The 15,822-nt window shown below is 44.3% G+C and overlaps 2 protein-coding genes and 2 non-coding genes across 5 annotated transcripts in view; 1 reads left to right on the top strand and 3 right to left on the bottom strand.

Annotated features, from left to right (window-relative positions):
• Window positions 1-10,330, top strand: part of IMMT (inner membrane mitochondrial protein) — a 52,528-nt gene extending 42,198 nt beyond the window's left edge. Inside the window, exon 15 of the mRNA XM_073342857.2 lies at window positions 10,190-10,330. Coding sequence (XP_073198958.1) covers window positions 10,190-10,251 — 62 coding nt within the window. The 3' untranslated portion in view covers window positions 10,252-10,330. The remainder of the gene's footprint in view (window positions 1-10,189) is intronic.
• Window positions 1-15,822, bottom strand: part of PTCD3 (pentatricopeptide repeat domain 3) — a 43,493-nt gene that overhangs the window by 4,299 nt on the left and 23,372 nt on the right. For both annotated transcript variants that reach the window (XM_073342858.1, XM_073342860.2), the window contains 8 exons: window positions 12,342-12,370; window positions 11,597-11,703; window positions 5,858-5,936; window positions 5,663-5,753; window positions 5,009-5,094; window positions 3,754-3,902; window positions 2,842-2,883; window positions 545-703 (listed from right to left, as the gene is read on the bottom strand). In XM_073342858.1, coding sequence (XP_073198959.1) covers window positions 545-703; window positions 2,842-2,883; window positions 3,754-3,902; window positions 5,009-5,094; window positions 5,663-5,753; window positions 5,858-5,936; window positions 11,597-11,703; window positions 12,342-12,370 — 742 coding nt within the window. The remainder of the gene's footprint in view (window positions 1-544; window positions 704-2,841; window positions 2,884-3,753; window positions 3,903-5,008; window positions 5,095-5,662; window positions 5,754-5,857; window positions 5,937-11,596; window positions 11,704-12,341; window positions 12,371-15,822) is intronic.
• Window positions 5,202-5,333, bottom strand: LOC140911019 (small nucleolar RNA SNORD94). The gene has a single exon (XR_012158812.1). It is a non-coding gene; the product is annotated as a small nucleolar RNA SNORD94 (small nucleolar RNA).
• On the bottom strand, window positions 14,517-14,649 carry LOC140911021 (small nucleolar RNA SNORD94). The gene has a single exon (XR_012158814.1). It is a non-coding gene; the product is annotated as a small nucleolar RNA SNORD94 (small nucleolar RNA).

The following is a 15,822-nucleotide window of genomic DNA, read 5'->3' as shown; positions in this document are numbered from 1 at the left end:
CCAAAAATCCGTAGTCACTTCAGCCCATTTTTGGGGGGGTCTGGGGGTGTTACTCTGACTAGACACAGAAGGGCCAGATTTTTATAGTCATTTAGGCAACTAAAGATGTAGACAAAGTCTCACAAAGGTGTATATCTGCAGCTATAGGTGCCCAAAGTGCCATCAAATGCAGCTTCGCTGTATCTCTGTTCAGTTTTCCCTGGTTTTGAGGATCCGTCCCTCAGAAACAGGAGGGTTTTTGTTGTTTTTAAAAGAAGTTATGTAGTAAAACTACACCCAGGCAGGAGACTCACTAATCACTTGAATCTAATCACCTTAGTGAAGAAAGGTGCTAAATTACAAGTGGTAGGAGTAAAGCCTGGGATTAACATTGAGGTTTTCTGCAACCGAGGAGGACTGGCATGATGCTTACAGCAAAGCTGTGTGTAGCCTTCTGAAAGCCAACTCTCCCGTAAGCCATTCGCAGAGAGGGACACAGACTTTCCTAGTTACTGCCGACAGTGGATATGGAACAACAACAAATACATAAAACAATCCATCTTACTTCTGTTCTTCAGACAGTTCAAACTCCTCTATCACCCTCCTTGCAAGCTTTGCAGTTGTAGGTAGACCAAAGGCAGCAGCCAACTGCACTAGTTCAACTGCCTGATCTGGAGTGTTGCTTTGTTTAGTGCAGGTCAAGATCTCGTTCATCACCTTGTCGCTGCAAGTGAGAAGCAAAGAGTGAATGCTCTGCAGAGCCAGAGATGCCTGGGTTGGGAAGGAATAGGCTGAACTCCAGTGTGGGGGTGTCTACAGCACACACAAGCCCTCAAGAATTAACTTCACTTGCTGAGTTTCAATGCTTAGGAGATTTTCAGAACCGTTCAGCTCGGGCCTAAGTGCTCTCCTGGAAATCAGTGGGAGTTTTAGCTTTGCCTTTAACGCAAGTAGTTAGGCCAACACTTCTGAAAATGCCCTCCCTAACTGAGGAACACGTTACTATACATGTGATCATGTGCGGAACCTCCTCACCCACACCCGTCCCATGCTGGGCAGCGCCTCTCAGTGGTGGAGACAGAGTTACAGGAGCTTAGGGTTAAGTGGTGTTATTTTTGAGCCCAGTTTACAGATCGTTCTCACAGCCAGCCCCTCTCCCATTACTGGCTGACAAGGAATTAGAGCATCTTGCTTGAACAATACCAGAGGCAGTGCTCAGAGCTGAGCCCTCTAAATGATAGGCAGAGCCCTAGTCTGTTGTAGGGAGCTGCCTGTAAGAGTGGGTATGGGGGAAATTTGCCTTCTCTACCTTCCCCAACAAGCTCAGCATGGGGGTGGGGGGACCACAAAGAACAGTTACTTCTGGAAAGCTGCCAGTCTGGCAGAGCTCTTAAGGTGGTTGGCCAGGCTCCCTCCTCTCCTGCTGGAGGTTCCATATGTTGCTGATGGGGAAGAGGAGCATCTTCAGCAGCTACCAGAGAGATGAGTAGGACAAGGGGGTGCAGCTAGGCCACTTAAACTAAAGGAGCTTTTTCCTGTTCTATTGGCAGCTCTCAAGGAGCAGCTTCCCTCCCAACACATTCAGAGCTGGTGGCCACTGAGGACTAGCAGCCATGCTGAAAACTTCAGAATTCTCCTCCCTCCCCTCAGCACAGATTCCTGCTGGGGCTCTGACTTCGCACATCAGCTCAGGGGATTCCACTAGTGCAAGTGCTTTGAGACATACATATGCAGGTGTATGCGTGGAATTAAACACGCAACAGCTCCTTCCTGTACAATACCTAATTCCCACTGCAAGCGTATCTAGGCAGACTGGCTGTAATTACTAGAACTAATTGATGCTTGGTCAGGACACCAGGGCCAACACAGACTCCCGTTGTAAGAATCAGCAACCCCCCCCCCCCCTCAAATAATTTTCTGAGGTAAAGATCACACTGGTTTAAACCTGTTAACTTCTCTTAGGAGTTTAAAAATTTCTATTTTTAATTGAAGCTTCTTTCTAGAGCTTCTCAAAAGGTACTTAAAACCCCCCCACTCTGGTCAGTTTCATTTTGAATGCTCTACCAAACATTTACAAACTGTAAAGTGATCTGTTCAGGAGCTGGTGTGATCTGAAGAACTCCAGAAGCCAGTAGGAGCACCTATTGCTTTCAGCTAGAGCGTCGAATGCTAAGTATGCTAAAATCAAACACCATCAATCTTAATATAAGAATGGCCACACTGGGTCAGACCAATGGTCCACCTAGCCCAGTATCCTGTTTTCTGACAGTGGCCAATGCCAGGTGCTTCAGAGGGAATGAACAGAACAGGCCAATTTATCAAGTGATCCATCCCCGGTTGCCCATTCCCAGCTTCTGGCAAACAGAGGCTAGGGACACTTCGGGGTGATGTTGGCTGGGAGAGTCTCAGATAAGCTGCTCTCCGTTTCTAGTGGAGAATTAATCTGGCCCCACACTGAGCTGTTGGCTTGTTTGGCAACACACTTTGAGCTGTTGGGCCCATTCAATTATTTTATTACCCATATCTCAAGAGTCTGACACAAGGGGGGGAAAAAGTCACAGCATCCAGAATTTTAACGTTTCAAGGATCTCACTCAAACCAACCTCTGCCCCTTGACCATGTCCTGGGGCAGAAAGAACTCTCAGCATAGGCTTTATACTGGGTAAACAAAGAAACCCTCCCACACTCACCAGGGAGGCTAACACCCAAATGAAAAGTATTGAATTTAGGAATTCACTTAGGAAGTGAAGGTGTGAAAATCACACTACAACTGCTACCGTCACCTAGAAACACAGTGCAAGACCTCAACCAAAGTAGTGTGTGAGATTTGCCACCTGAAGTCGGACCACTAAATGAACTCACCTGGGGACTCTATTGTTTTTTTTGAAAAGCTCCAGCATGTTCCTGTTTGAAGATGAAGGAAAAAAACAACTGAAGTTATAATGTCAGTCTCATTCTAAGATAAATGTCTGCTTGGAACACCAGTAAAAGGTCCTTAATGAGAACCACTTTCACCACAATTTGGAATAGACCCTTCAATATGGTCTGCTCTCTCACCAATATGTGGAAAACACTCATTAAGGAAGGAGTGTCTATGGTATACACATTTTGAAATATTCACTGATTTTATCTTCAGACTAAAATGACTGATTAATTTATGTCTGCCTTAGTCTTCAATATACTAAGAAAAATGTCACTGCAGGCATATATGCGGAGTGTGCACTTAAAAAAACCCATTCGCTTTTAAAAATATTAAAACAGATGCAAATGTACAACTTTATATAAAGGCACCCACCTCTTGGTCTGTTCCCAAACGTATTGATCTAAGTGAATCAATGGGAGATTTTACTTTAATGGGAGTTGGATCAGATCCCAAAATTGCAGATTGGACATTTGAAGCAACAAAATTATTTTGAATTGAACCTCTGTATTATGGCAAAGTTAGAAGTCTCCATTAAATAAAATGCTCACAGATACTATTTTCCTTGGTGCATTTACAAGACATCTGGCAGCATAAAGCATTTTGCATGCAAGTGAGTAGAATATTCCCTGTGCCAGCTATCATATTTACTTCTAGGTCATCTTATTGAGTGGAAGACTGTAACCTTGAACTAGTTAGCACCAAAGAGGGGACAAACGTCAAGTAAAAATACCAGAATTTAGCAGGTTTCTTCCCATTTACGATAGAGTTTAAAAGCATCTGCACATCACAGACTGAATTGGAGATATCAAGGATGCAAGCAGGACAAGAATTCATAGCAGCCACACACTTACCAGGCTTCTTGGATTCTCCCCACCCTTGAGAACAGAATGGCAATGTTACCCAGAGCACTTGCTGTCCAACCTAAAGGGACCTGGTTCCTCTCTCGAGTTTCAAAAATAGATTTGATATCTGCAGCACAGTTGGCAAATGACATCTGAGTCTGTGAAGAGATTACTCTATTAGCACCCAAACAGCTAACATCTGGTTTACCAGTGAATTGTCTACCATGCTTTCAGCATCAAAAACACACCTCTTTTGTAGGAAGACAGCTCCACCAGAAAGCTCTTAACTGGACGATTTTTAAGCACCACTGCAACTGTAAGTCACTGTATACTAAGGCAAGAAAGGGGAATACTACCAGGTGACGTTCGGAAAGCTGCAGCAAGCTGCTTCACAATAAACCATTGGGGCCGGACATGTTATGAGCATCTACATTTGCACATTTTTTAAAAGTAATCTCAATGGAGGAGATTTTCAAAAGGCACAAATGGCAGCTATGCATCTCACTCTCCTTGAACGTCAGTGAGAGTTATGGAGCTAAATGTCATCGGTCTTCCGCAGTGAAAAACAGCTTTTCTCAGAGTAAGTCAGATGTATATAGTCTGTAGATTTCTTGATCTTACAATTTTTGAGTCATCTTGAGTCAAGTTCATTTCTGGTTTAACGCCACTGAAGTCAATGGAGTTATATCAAGACGGTGGAATTTGGCTGCTCATCTCTACAAAGTCAGAGATGACAAACCCAACATGCCCCAGAGAGAGACCAATTTCATTCTAGGAGGGAGAGATCTATTCATTGTGCACAGTCAGATTTGGAGCCTGAACCCCTCTCCATTTACAAGAAAATTAGTTGCTGGCAGGGCGTTCTCATGAGGGACCCACCCAAGTACTGGAATTCACCACCCTGGTCCCTAATGTACTGACTGTCAGGGCATGCTGCAAAGCCCACCTTTTTTGAGGATGGAGGCGCATGTTGAAAGCTGATGCAGGTTTTTGGGAAGATGCTGAGCTTATTTGCCATATATTGAAACCTCAAACTAATAAAGGTGCCTAGAACCCTTAATAGGAACTTTAAATTAATCTAAATATATAGGCTTGTATTATTTGTGATCTCCATGCAGTGAATGGAAATCCAGGATTCTCTACATGATGGTTCTAGTTACTCTAATACTTTGCACTTAGTGTTAAAAAAACAAAATAACGCCCCCAATGGACAGTAAAGTCAGGGTGACACTTTCACCCTCACTGGTCACTTCATGAGCCTCACCTCCTGAGGGTGTATCTCCCTGGCCATCAGAGCCAACACCTCCTCCAACAGTTCAGGTCTGTTGCTAAGACCAAGCTGTTTGATCTCTGATTGAAGGAAGAGAGTGGTTAGCAATGGTGCCATTACTGCATCGGACACCCAACATTCCCTCCCAAGGAGCAAGCAGGACAATTTTTAATAGTACATTTAAAGAGCAGCTCAGATGTAGGCACCACTCTCATGTAAATGTTCTGACTTTTCCCACCACATGCAGGACAAAAACATTTACATTCAGCTCCCATAATGCAGCTGAGGTCCGTACCCCTGCGCCAATCATCATTGCCGTTTTAAAGGAAGAGCCATGTATTTTTCCCTTCAACGAATAGTTCCACTAGTTGTACAACCTCTGTCCACCCTCCCTTTAATCACCATACTAAGATGTCCTGACGTTGCATTGTGAGACTATCATGGCTGTGAGCTTGTGTTCGGAAGATGCAAGCAGGACAAACATCACAGCAGCATGACATTGTACTGCAATAGTTTGTGGCTCTCACCATGGAGGCATTTAAGTGGCTCTTCAATGACTAGTATGCTGCCTTAACCCTTTTAGCAGGTGAGCTGTATGGGCAAGCCTAAGGTTACCATAAGGAAGCAAGAAACCAAGCTATCACTAACCTTTCCAAATCTGAGGGACCATTTCCAAATGGTTGGCTGTGTCCAGTGCTTGAAGGAGATCCCACATTACTTGAGCATTTGGGTAGAAGAGCTGATGAACAGAGACAGCAGTTTAGCCTGGTAGGATTGCCTTGCTCTTCCAGATTTATATTGTAAACATGAATGCTACCCAGATACATTGAAATACCATCTTACCGAAGGGACCAGTTCTTTATACCACTTCAATATGACATCGAGTTGTTCCATCATACACAACAGACTAAAGAACCTTGCACTGCAGAAAAGGGAAAAAAATGCAGGCTATCAGAACTTGGTAGTAATTAGATTGGCTGAAATGGACAGAAGCAGGACCTGTAAATAGCAATGCTCAGATCTGAATGAAGTAACATTTCCATGACTAGCATGAAATTGGACATTAAACACAGTCATCTTTGAAAAAGTAATGTTTTTGGTTGGTGTGACCCTAAGAACTCTCAATGCCATCTAGCAAAGGGTTCACTGTTCTGTAACAGCAACTCCTAACAGGCCTGACAAACTCACTACACCTAACACACTGCTCTCATAGTATTTACCCAAAAAGGGTAGTTAGGTGTCTAATGGAAGCTTATGTCATACTGATCCTCCTAATCATTGTGTGATGTAAGTACGGGTGATATTTAAGAAGCTGTATGTACATACTTAAAATATGTTTAGAATCTGTGTCCTAGGCAGAGCTGACAAGCTGGTTTTGCCAGACAAAGGGATGTGGAATTACCTATCCACTCTGTCTCTGATGGAAATTAAGCCAACACAAAGCAAGCCCCATTTGCATGAAAAGTCAATAGGAATAACAGATTGTTGAGGGGAGAGAAGGAAAAGTGAACTCAGCAGGGGAGAGCACCCCAGAGTCTGAGCCTCAGGGAGTTGTCTGACTCTGTGGACAAAAACAATGCATTTGGGGGTATAAGGTGGCACCAGAACCCCTCCTGCCCTTGAAGGGGTAACCAGACAGTGTGGTTGCATTCATGAAAACAGGATCTCAACCAACCTAGGCTGAAATACAGCAGAAAAGGCTTAGCTGAGACAAGACTACCTTAGACAAGGATTGTTTGCAGTGTTTTTGTAGCTGTGCTTGTCCCAGGACAAGAGAGACAAGGTTGGTGAGGTAATATCTTTTATTGTACCAACTTCCGTTGGTGAAAGACAAGCTTTCAGGCTCCAAGAGCTCTTCTTCAGGTCTTTACACAAGGACTTCAGCCTGTTAAGTGTCAGTCTCTAGAAAAAAGAAAAGGAGGACTTGTGGCACCTTAGAGACTAACCAATTTATTAGAGCATAAGCTTTCGTGAGCTACAGCTCACTTCTTCAGATGCATATCGTGGAAACTGCAGCAGGCTTTATATATACACAGAGAATATGAAACAATACCTATTCCCACCCCACTGTCCTGCTGGTAATAGCTTATCTAAAGTGATTTCCAGCACAAATCCAGGTTTTCTCACCCTCCACCCCCCCACACAAATTCACTCTCCTGCTGGTGATAGCCCATCCAAAGTGATAACTCTTTACACAATGTGCATGACAATTAAGCTGGGCTATTTCCTGCATAAATCCAGGTTCTCACATCCCCCCCACCCCCATACACACACAAACTCACTCTCCTGCTGGTAATAGCTCATCCAAACTGACCACTCTTCAAGTTAAAATCCAAGTTAAACCAGAACATCTGGGGGGGGGGGGTAGGAAAAAACAAGAGGAAACAGGCTACCTTGCATAATGACTTAGCCACTCCAAGTCTCTATTTAAGCCTAAATTAATAGTATCCAATTTGCAAATGAATTCCAATTCAGCAGTTTCTCGCTGGAGTCTGGATTTGAAGTTTTTTTGTTTTAAGATAGCGACCTTCATGTCTGTGATCGCGTGACCAGAGAGATTGAAGTGTTCTCCGACTGGTTTATGAATGTTATAATTCTTGACATCTGATTTGTGTCCATTTATTCTTTTACGTAGAGACTGTCCAGTTTGACCAATGTACATGGCAGAGGGGCATTGCTGGCACATGATGGCATATATCACATTGGTGGATGTGCAGGTGAACGAGCCTCTGATAGTGTGGCTGATGTTATTAGGCCCTGTGATGGTGTCCCCTGAATAGATATGTGGGCACAGTTGGCAACGGGCTTTGTTGCAAGGATAAGTTCCTGGGTTAGTGGTTCTGTTGTGTGGTATGTGGTTGTTGGTGAGTATTTGCTTCAGGTTGCGGGGCTGTCTGTAGGCAAGGACTGGCCTGTCTCCCAAGATTTGTGAGAGTGTTGGGTCATCCTTTAGGATAGGTTGTAGATCCTTAATAATGCGTTGGAGGGGTTTTAGTTGGGGGCTGAAGGTGACGGCTAGTGGCGTTCTGTTATTTTCTTTGTTAGGCCTGTCCTGACAGGCCTAACAAAGAAAATAACAGAACGCCACTAGCCGTCACCTTCAGCCCCCAACTAAAACCCCTCCAACGCATTATTAAGGATCTACAACCTATCCTAAAGGATGACCCAACACTCTCACAAATCTTGGGAGACAGGCCAGTCCTTGCCTACAGACAGCCCCGCAACCTGAAGCAAATACTCACCAACAACCACATACCACACAACAGAACCACTAACCCAGGAACTTATCCTTGCAACAAAGCCCGTTGCCAACTGTGCCCACATATCTATTCAGGGGACACCATCACAGGGCCTAATAACATCAGCCACACTATCAGAGGCTCGTTCACCTGCACATCCACCAATGTGATATATGCCATCATGTGCCAGCAATGCCCCTCTGCCATGTACATTGGTCAAACTGGACAGTCTCTACGTAAAAGAATAAATGGACACAAATCAGATGTCAAGAATTATAACATTCATAAACCAGTCGGAGAACACTTCAATCTCTCTGGTCACGCGATCACAGACATGAAGGTCGCTATCTTAAAACAAAAAAACTTCAAATCCAGACTCCAGCGAGAAACTGCTGAATTGGAATTCATTTGCAAATTGGATACTATTAATTTAGGCTTAAATAGAGACTTGGAGTGGCTAAGTCATTATGCAAGGTAGCCTGTTTCCTCTTGTTTTTTCCTACCCCCCCCCCCCAGATGTTCTGGTTTAACTTGGATTTTAACTTGAAGAGTGGTCAGTTTGGATGAGCTATTACCAGCAGGAGAGTGAGTTTGTGTGTGTATGGGGGTGGGGGGGATGTGAGAACCTGGATTTATGCAGGAAATAGCCCAGCTTAATTGTCATGCACATTGTGTAAAGAGTTATCACTTTGGATGGGCTATCACCAGCAGGAGAGTGAATTTGTGTGGGGGGGTGGAGGGTGAGAAAACCTGGATTTGTGCTGGAAATCACTTTAGATAAGCTATTACCAGCAGGACAGTGGGGTGGGAATAGGTATTGTTTCATATTCTCTGTGTATATATAAAGCCTGCTGCAGTTTCCACGATATGCATCTGAAGAAGTGAGCTGTAGCTCACGAAAGCTTATGCTCTAATAAATTGGTTAGTCTCTAAGGTGCCACAAGTCCTCCTTTTCTTTTTGCGAATACAGACTAACACGGCTGTTACTCTGAAACCAGTCTCTAGAAAGAATGTTACAACTTTTGCTTTATTTGTAACCTGTTGTTCTTAGTATCCTTGATCACTGTCTCTTAAAACTTAACTTTTATTAATCAATTTATATTTGTTTTCACTATAAATCGATTACAGTGCTATATTGTTATATTGCAGCTGAATCAAACAAGCTGGAGCGTTTATATTATTCCCTGGGGTGCAGCAAACAGGTTAATTTCTGTGACTGTCCCGTGACAGGGGCCGGACAGCAGAGAGGAATGTTCTGCAGGGGAGCTCAGGCACTGGGGAACAAAGCAAAGTTAGAGCCGACGGAGTCCTGAGGAGAATGCTTGAGTGGGTGAAAAGCTGGTGGTGTGCAGGATCTGGCACCCAGCTACCACAAAAGGGACTCCCACAAGGCAGGGGGCAGCAAGGTGACCCCCAGTCCTGGGCATCCAGAGAGAGTGTCACGGTGGGAAAGAACTTCTAGGGTTGATGTAAGTGGTAGGACTGGTTAGAATTAGAATGCAAATATCCATCTTGACTTGCAATATACTAGTTCCAATATCCAAAGTTTAGGGATCTCTTCCATGTAACTGCAGATTAATGTTCACATAGAAATGGATGGAAAGTGAACTTGTGCCAACAGCCAGATTAGAATGTAGGTCAAAGAGCAGCGAAACACAATCATCCTACTCCTCCTACCATGGTGTAACAACCCCCACTCCCCAAGTGTTCCCCCAATTCATTGACAGGAAGATGCATGCACTTTGTTAAAATAGCCAAAACCCTGCCCTTTTAAACTTGTTAGAACCGTTTCATTGGTACAGTATCCAGAATAGGTGAACACAGAGAAAACATTTTTGCCCTATAGATAAGAAACAATTTCTAAGACTAGTAACAGAATATTTTTGTGAGCTGGTGATTGGCCAAGAAACTACTTCACTTTTGCTTTACTCAACAGACTGTCCTAGAGCCACAAAGAGAAGCAACTCATCAAATCAAGTCCCTGACCTGATGCAATGAATGAGACTGCTTATCATCTAAATCCAGTTGTCTCCTTTGACTTAAATTATAGACTTTAAACTATAGACTAATAAAGATCCTATCAATCCTATTACACTAACAGTGTCTTCATGGATACTGATTCCAATACCGAACTCCTTTCTTGGTGCTTCTTTAACCCTATCCTTCCAATGGGCTTTTCTTCAGGTCACCTCAGCATCTCTCTTGATATTTCCTATTATGCTCAATTAGCATGACGTCTGAGAACCTATGGATATGCATGTTTCAGATGCTACTGTTAGACCTGCACAACACTAAGTGTAACAGGATGAAATCTTTACCCCTTTAGGGGTAGAAGCAGGGGACCTGGGATCAGCCAACCCTATTCCAGGGCTAAGCCTTTTTAAAGAGAAGGCATGCTGGGATACCTGGTTCCTTGAAGGACATGGAGAACTACAGTCCTTTGTGGGGGTCAGAGGGGCCCGGTGACAGTCACATGACCAGCCACAGTATAAAAGGAAAGCCTGAACTTTCACTTAGCCTGTGAGGATGGCGGGAGAGTAGAGTAGAAACACTCTCCAGAGTCCAAATCCCAGGTTGGAGACCGCAAGGAGCAGGAGCCTCAGCTGAGAGAGCTGCAAGAAACTGAACCAAGCCCTAGTAAACGACTGGAAAGCCTTCTGAGCCTAGAGGGAGGGCTACATGGACACTAAATCCTATTATAAACTGAAAGGACGAATGGATCCCAGAGAACATGGCTAGGCTAGAAGGTTTGATGCATGTTATTTTATGGTAACAAACTATACCTAGAAGGGGAGTAGTACTGTGAAGAACTCTTCATTTCTTGTGCTGGTTTGATCAGAGACCAAAAGTAAACTGAGACAGTGGATAGGCGAGACAGAAGATTGGGTGAGCCCCTGCCTCACCAAGAGTTTTTATGCTTCCTCTATTCTGGGCAAGAAAATGTGCTGGGTGAAAAGACAGAACTGATTTTCCTATAATGTAAGTGGGGCTGTTTAGGGGAAGTGATTTTGAAACACTGAATCTGGTGTCCTTTCAAAATTATTTATTCTACACATTTAGTCTGCTAGCAGTTATGAATCTTAATCAGCTTCTTGTATATTTTAAAAAGCTTTCATTTTACTGTTAGATGAGAACCACAAGCAAGCTATCCCCACTCCTACTCCAAAGGACAGACTTAAAAAGTTATCTGTATTCTAGCTGATGCTCACGAAAGTCTCTTTCTGCATAAAGAATAGTTCAATTTTCAAATCCTAATTTATTAAATACTGGTTTATGTTTAAGTAAAATGAGGACAGTGTTCTTAATATATTAATGGTACTAAACGTAGCTGCACCAAACTTACCAATAGAGAGACTGTCGCTGTGCATCTCCTATAAGTTTCCAGTTGTCTCCTGTCTCCAGTACCTTATGTAATCTATATGCAAGATCAACATCCTTAAGACTGAAGCACTGCAATAAACAAATGCACATTTAAGTTGCTCAGATACAACACTTACATCACATCCTTCTATGCATGCCATCAGAGCTATTTACAGAGTCAATCAGCTGATCGTGAAAGGAAAGTTTAAAGACAAGATGTGAAGAAGCACTTCAGTGCAGTGATGGATTAACTGTTTCCTTGAGCTAAGACGAAGAATCACTTTGGCTGGCTTCATTTAAGGGCAAGTTAAACAAGTGTGGGTGTGTGGATCTTTTGAACAGTGTTGAAGTGATCAGAAAACATATAGTGGGACAGAGAAATACAGTCCAAAAAAAGAGAAAAAGTATCCCTTTATCTGTATTGCATGCTGGAAGTTGCCTGGATTGTGGCCCACAGGCAGATGGGTTACTGATTCAGTGGCTGACAGGGGCAGAAGAGAATTTCAGACTGGGAGGTACAAATGAAACAATGGGGAAATGAAAGACTACTGGAGGCAGCCAAGGCTGGTGGAACTAAATGAGCAAGGAAAGCAAATAGTTGAAGCTAGTCTGTGCAGTAGATTTGGAATACCCAGAGGCAATTCTAAACTAGATTTATAAGCCTGCAGGAAGGCAATGAAATAGAGGAACTCATTCAAAGTATTAAAATACAAGCAACGAATACTTACTATTCGCATTGCACTGACAAAGAAATTGTCTGAAAGGAAAAAAAAACATCGAGTCCATTAACATCTAGTTTTGAGAAATACTAACCACATCTCTAATGTGGTCTCACACGAAACAGGAGAGGCTTTTCCAGTTATACAGAAGACTTTGTAGTTAAGTTTGATAAAGTAGCTGGGACTCCTGTATTACACTTTTAGACTCAGGCAAGAGATCTGTTTGGCTAGCCAGCTTCTGGGAGAAAGACATCTACAGAGGACTCATATTCAGGAGTAGGGCAGCTTTGTGAAAACTACATTCATCTGTTTGCTTCAGGACAGTATTTTCAGAGTCATGCCAGTAAGAAGAGCCACCTGCTTCCCACCTCCACAGCCTCCAGTAGAGGCTGTAGGAACACATACATAAAGGCAGACACTTCCCAAACTCCTTTCTTCCCCTTTGCTGGGGTACATACTAGAGCATTGTTTCCCAAATGCTGCCACCAGGGGCTTTTCTTGTGGCCACAGCCTCCCGGGCTGTGATGGGGGGGAGGGAAAAGTAGAGCCCCCGCCCCCACCCTGCTGCTCCTGGATGCTGGGGCGAGCAGCAGGGGTTGGGCCCTGCCCCCTTCTGGAGTCATCTGGGGCACAATGCTGTAGGAGCGGGCTGAGTTCCCCATTTTCCCCTGGGTGGCAGGGCTCAGGCTTTGGGCTTCAGCCCTGGGGTAGCAAGCTCTGTCCACGGGCTTCAGTCTCCAGCCCTGGGCTCTGGCTGTGCAGTAGCAGGCCCCAGGCTCCGGCCACATGGCTTCAGGCTGTGCCTGGACCCCATCCTCTGGCCACGTGGCTTTGGGCTCTGGCCACAGGGCTTCAGCCCCGCATTGCCTCCCCCAACCCTCCATCCATGGCTTAATTTGTCTCCAGGCTTGCCAGGGCTGATTAAGTCTGTTGTGAAAAGTGATACTTGTACGTCTGTTAATATCACTTTTCACAACAGACGCAATAAATAAGTTACAATGCTTTGGATGTGTAAATGTGCATATTTATTGATTAGCTTTAGGATAACCAAAGTATTTTAGGAAAAAGTGAGATAGCGGCCACCAAAACATTTATCCTGAGAGCCCCTGCACCAAAGCATGTACAACAGTTGCCTCCTCCCCCTTTGCCTACACACTTATTCACACTTCATCACGAACAGACTCCTCCAGCAGCAAGAAAACCACTTCCCTTCCACCTCTGATAAACGCAGAAACCACTAAAGAGGGGAAAACCATTCGGTCCGGGAATATGGAGAAGAGCAACAGCTGTGCAGACCATCTGTGCATGGGCTAGAGAAGTCTTCCCGGCAGTTTTTAAAAACAAGTTTAATGTAAGAGTGTGCAACTTGTGCTCTAAATTCAGGCAGTGACTGAAATCATGGCTGTTTGTGGACAGCAATATGGATGAAAGAATCTAACTGAATTGCCTTTGGGAGATGTATTAGGCCAGAAGTGGGCAAACTATGGCCCGCAGGACTGTCCTTCCTGGCCCCTGAGCTCCTGGCCTGGGAGGCTAGTCCCCAGCCCCTCCTGGGGGGCCGGTTAGCGGTCGGGGGTGTGGATAGGGGGTCGGGGCAGTCAAAGGACAGGGAGCGGGGGGGGGGTAGTTTGGAGTGGGGGGAGGGTCCCAGGAGGGGGCAGTCAGGGGACAAGGAGCAAGGGGGTTGGATGGGTCGGGGGCTCTCAGGGGGACAGAGGGTGAGAATGGGAGGGGGCAAATAGGGGGCAGGGGCCAGGCTTCCCTACCTGGCCCTCCATACAGTTTTGCACCCCCACGTGGCCCTTGGGCCAAAAAGGTTGCCCACTCCTGTATTAGGCTCATGGTGGCAAGGCATTGAAGAGTTAAGATGCCTTTTTAGGACAGAAGTACCATCCTGCTATTAAAATGTTTAGAATATCCATCAGCTATCTGCATTATAACCTACAAATCCTTTGGGATACAAGGTCAAGATCTTGCAGAGGACATTTTAAATTGGTGTGTGGTTTACAAGGGCAAGAGTGAATATATACACTGCAATGCACTCCAAAGGGGCAAGACTCCATTTTAGTGAAAGTGCTAAGTTTAGAGGAACGACTGGAAGTCTCCAAAAATAAGTTGAGAAATATCATGCACTGGAGAAGTGTAAGAATGATTTGTTGTTGTTTTTTTAAGAGTTTAATTAAAGCAGCTCAGACTAGGCACAAGTCTCATGTAAATATTCTCAGATGCCCCACTACACGCAGGACAGAGAAACATTTACATTCAGCTCCCATGATTCAGCTGAGGTCTGTACCCCTGCGCCAATCATCATTGCCTTATTCAAAAGTGATATTTCTTTCGTGATTCCAAAGGAACATTAAGAGCAGTGTGGAAGAGTCAGCAAAGGGCTAGTTTTTGTTCATTTACATGGTCTTTTCCTTCAGTGATCATTACTAGCATTTCACTCAGTCTGTACCATGTCTGATATGAACGAGTGTACTGAGTAGTTCTAAATGCGAAGTAAGACCATCCTTAGGGTCAAGCCACAGCGCATTAGGCTGCCACACAGTAGTCAGTTTGAGATGAGACTCTGGGTCCTTAGTTCCTGGGACACCGTGAATGGAAGGGTCTCAATCCCCACAGGAAAAGCACCTGTCTGGGTCACTCTGTGAGTCCCCTCCAACTAACATAAGGAGCGGTGCTGAAAGACAGCAGAAGCAGTGTGGGGTGAAAAGCCAGTGTAGAAGGGCCAAAACTTTAATGTAAAACATTAAGGGCTTGTCTACACTTAACACACTGCAGCTGCATTGCTGTCGTGCTTCAGTGTAGACACTACCTATGGTGATGTGAGGTGTTCTCCCACTGGTGCAGGTAATCCACCACCCTGAGAATTCTTCCATCAACCTAGCACAGTCTACATGGGGACTAAGGTCAGTTTAGCTATGCTGCTCAGGGGTGTGGATTTTTCACATCCCTGAGTGACATAGCTGAGCTGATCTAATTTTCTAGGGTAGATCAGCCCTAAGACTAGATTATGTGGCAGACAGATCATCTGAAGATTAGTTTTCCAGGGTGAAGAAAGTTTCTAGCAGAGTAGCCTAGTGGACTACTAAACATCTAGCAATACACATTTGTCAGAAATACACTTGTTGAGGCAAATACAGTAAAGTACTAGTTTCTTTTCTACAGCACATGCTTCAAAATCTAATTTTAGAACTAATTTGTTCAACCCATCTGACATTTCCATTCACTGATCAAATTTGCCCAGTACAGCAATAGCAACAAGACACGTGGGACATTCTGAATCTTTGCCTCTCCTCACCTACCACAGAGTAGATTTGTTTGAAGTACTGTTTTCCATTAGGCTTCATTTTATACAATTTTCAGACCAGGACTAGGAGTCTAGAACTAATCCCACAGTTCTGCAATCAAAACCCAACTAATATCAAGAAATGCAGCGACTTTCTGGAAATGCTAGCAGACATTCTTCTCCAGAACGGTGCAGCGCTGC

The sequence above is a fragment of the Lepidochelys kempii genome, chromosome 4, assembly GCF_965140285.1.
Source record: "Lepidochelys kempii isolate rLepKem1 chromosome 4, rLepKem1.hap1, whole genome shotgun sequence".
Classification (NCBI taxonomy): domain Eukaryota; kingdom Metazoa; phylum Chordata; order Testudines; family Cheloniidae; genus Lepidochelys; species Lepidochelys kempii.
The sequence above is the reverse complement of the archived record's forward strand: the minus strand, read 5'-3'. Positions and strand labels throughout refer to the sequence as shown.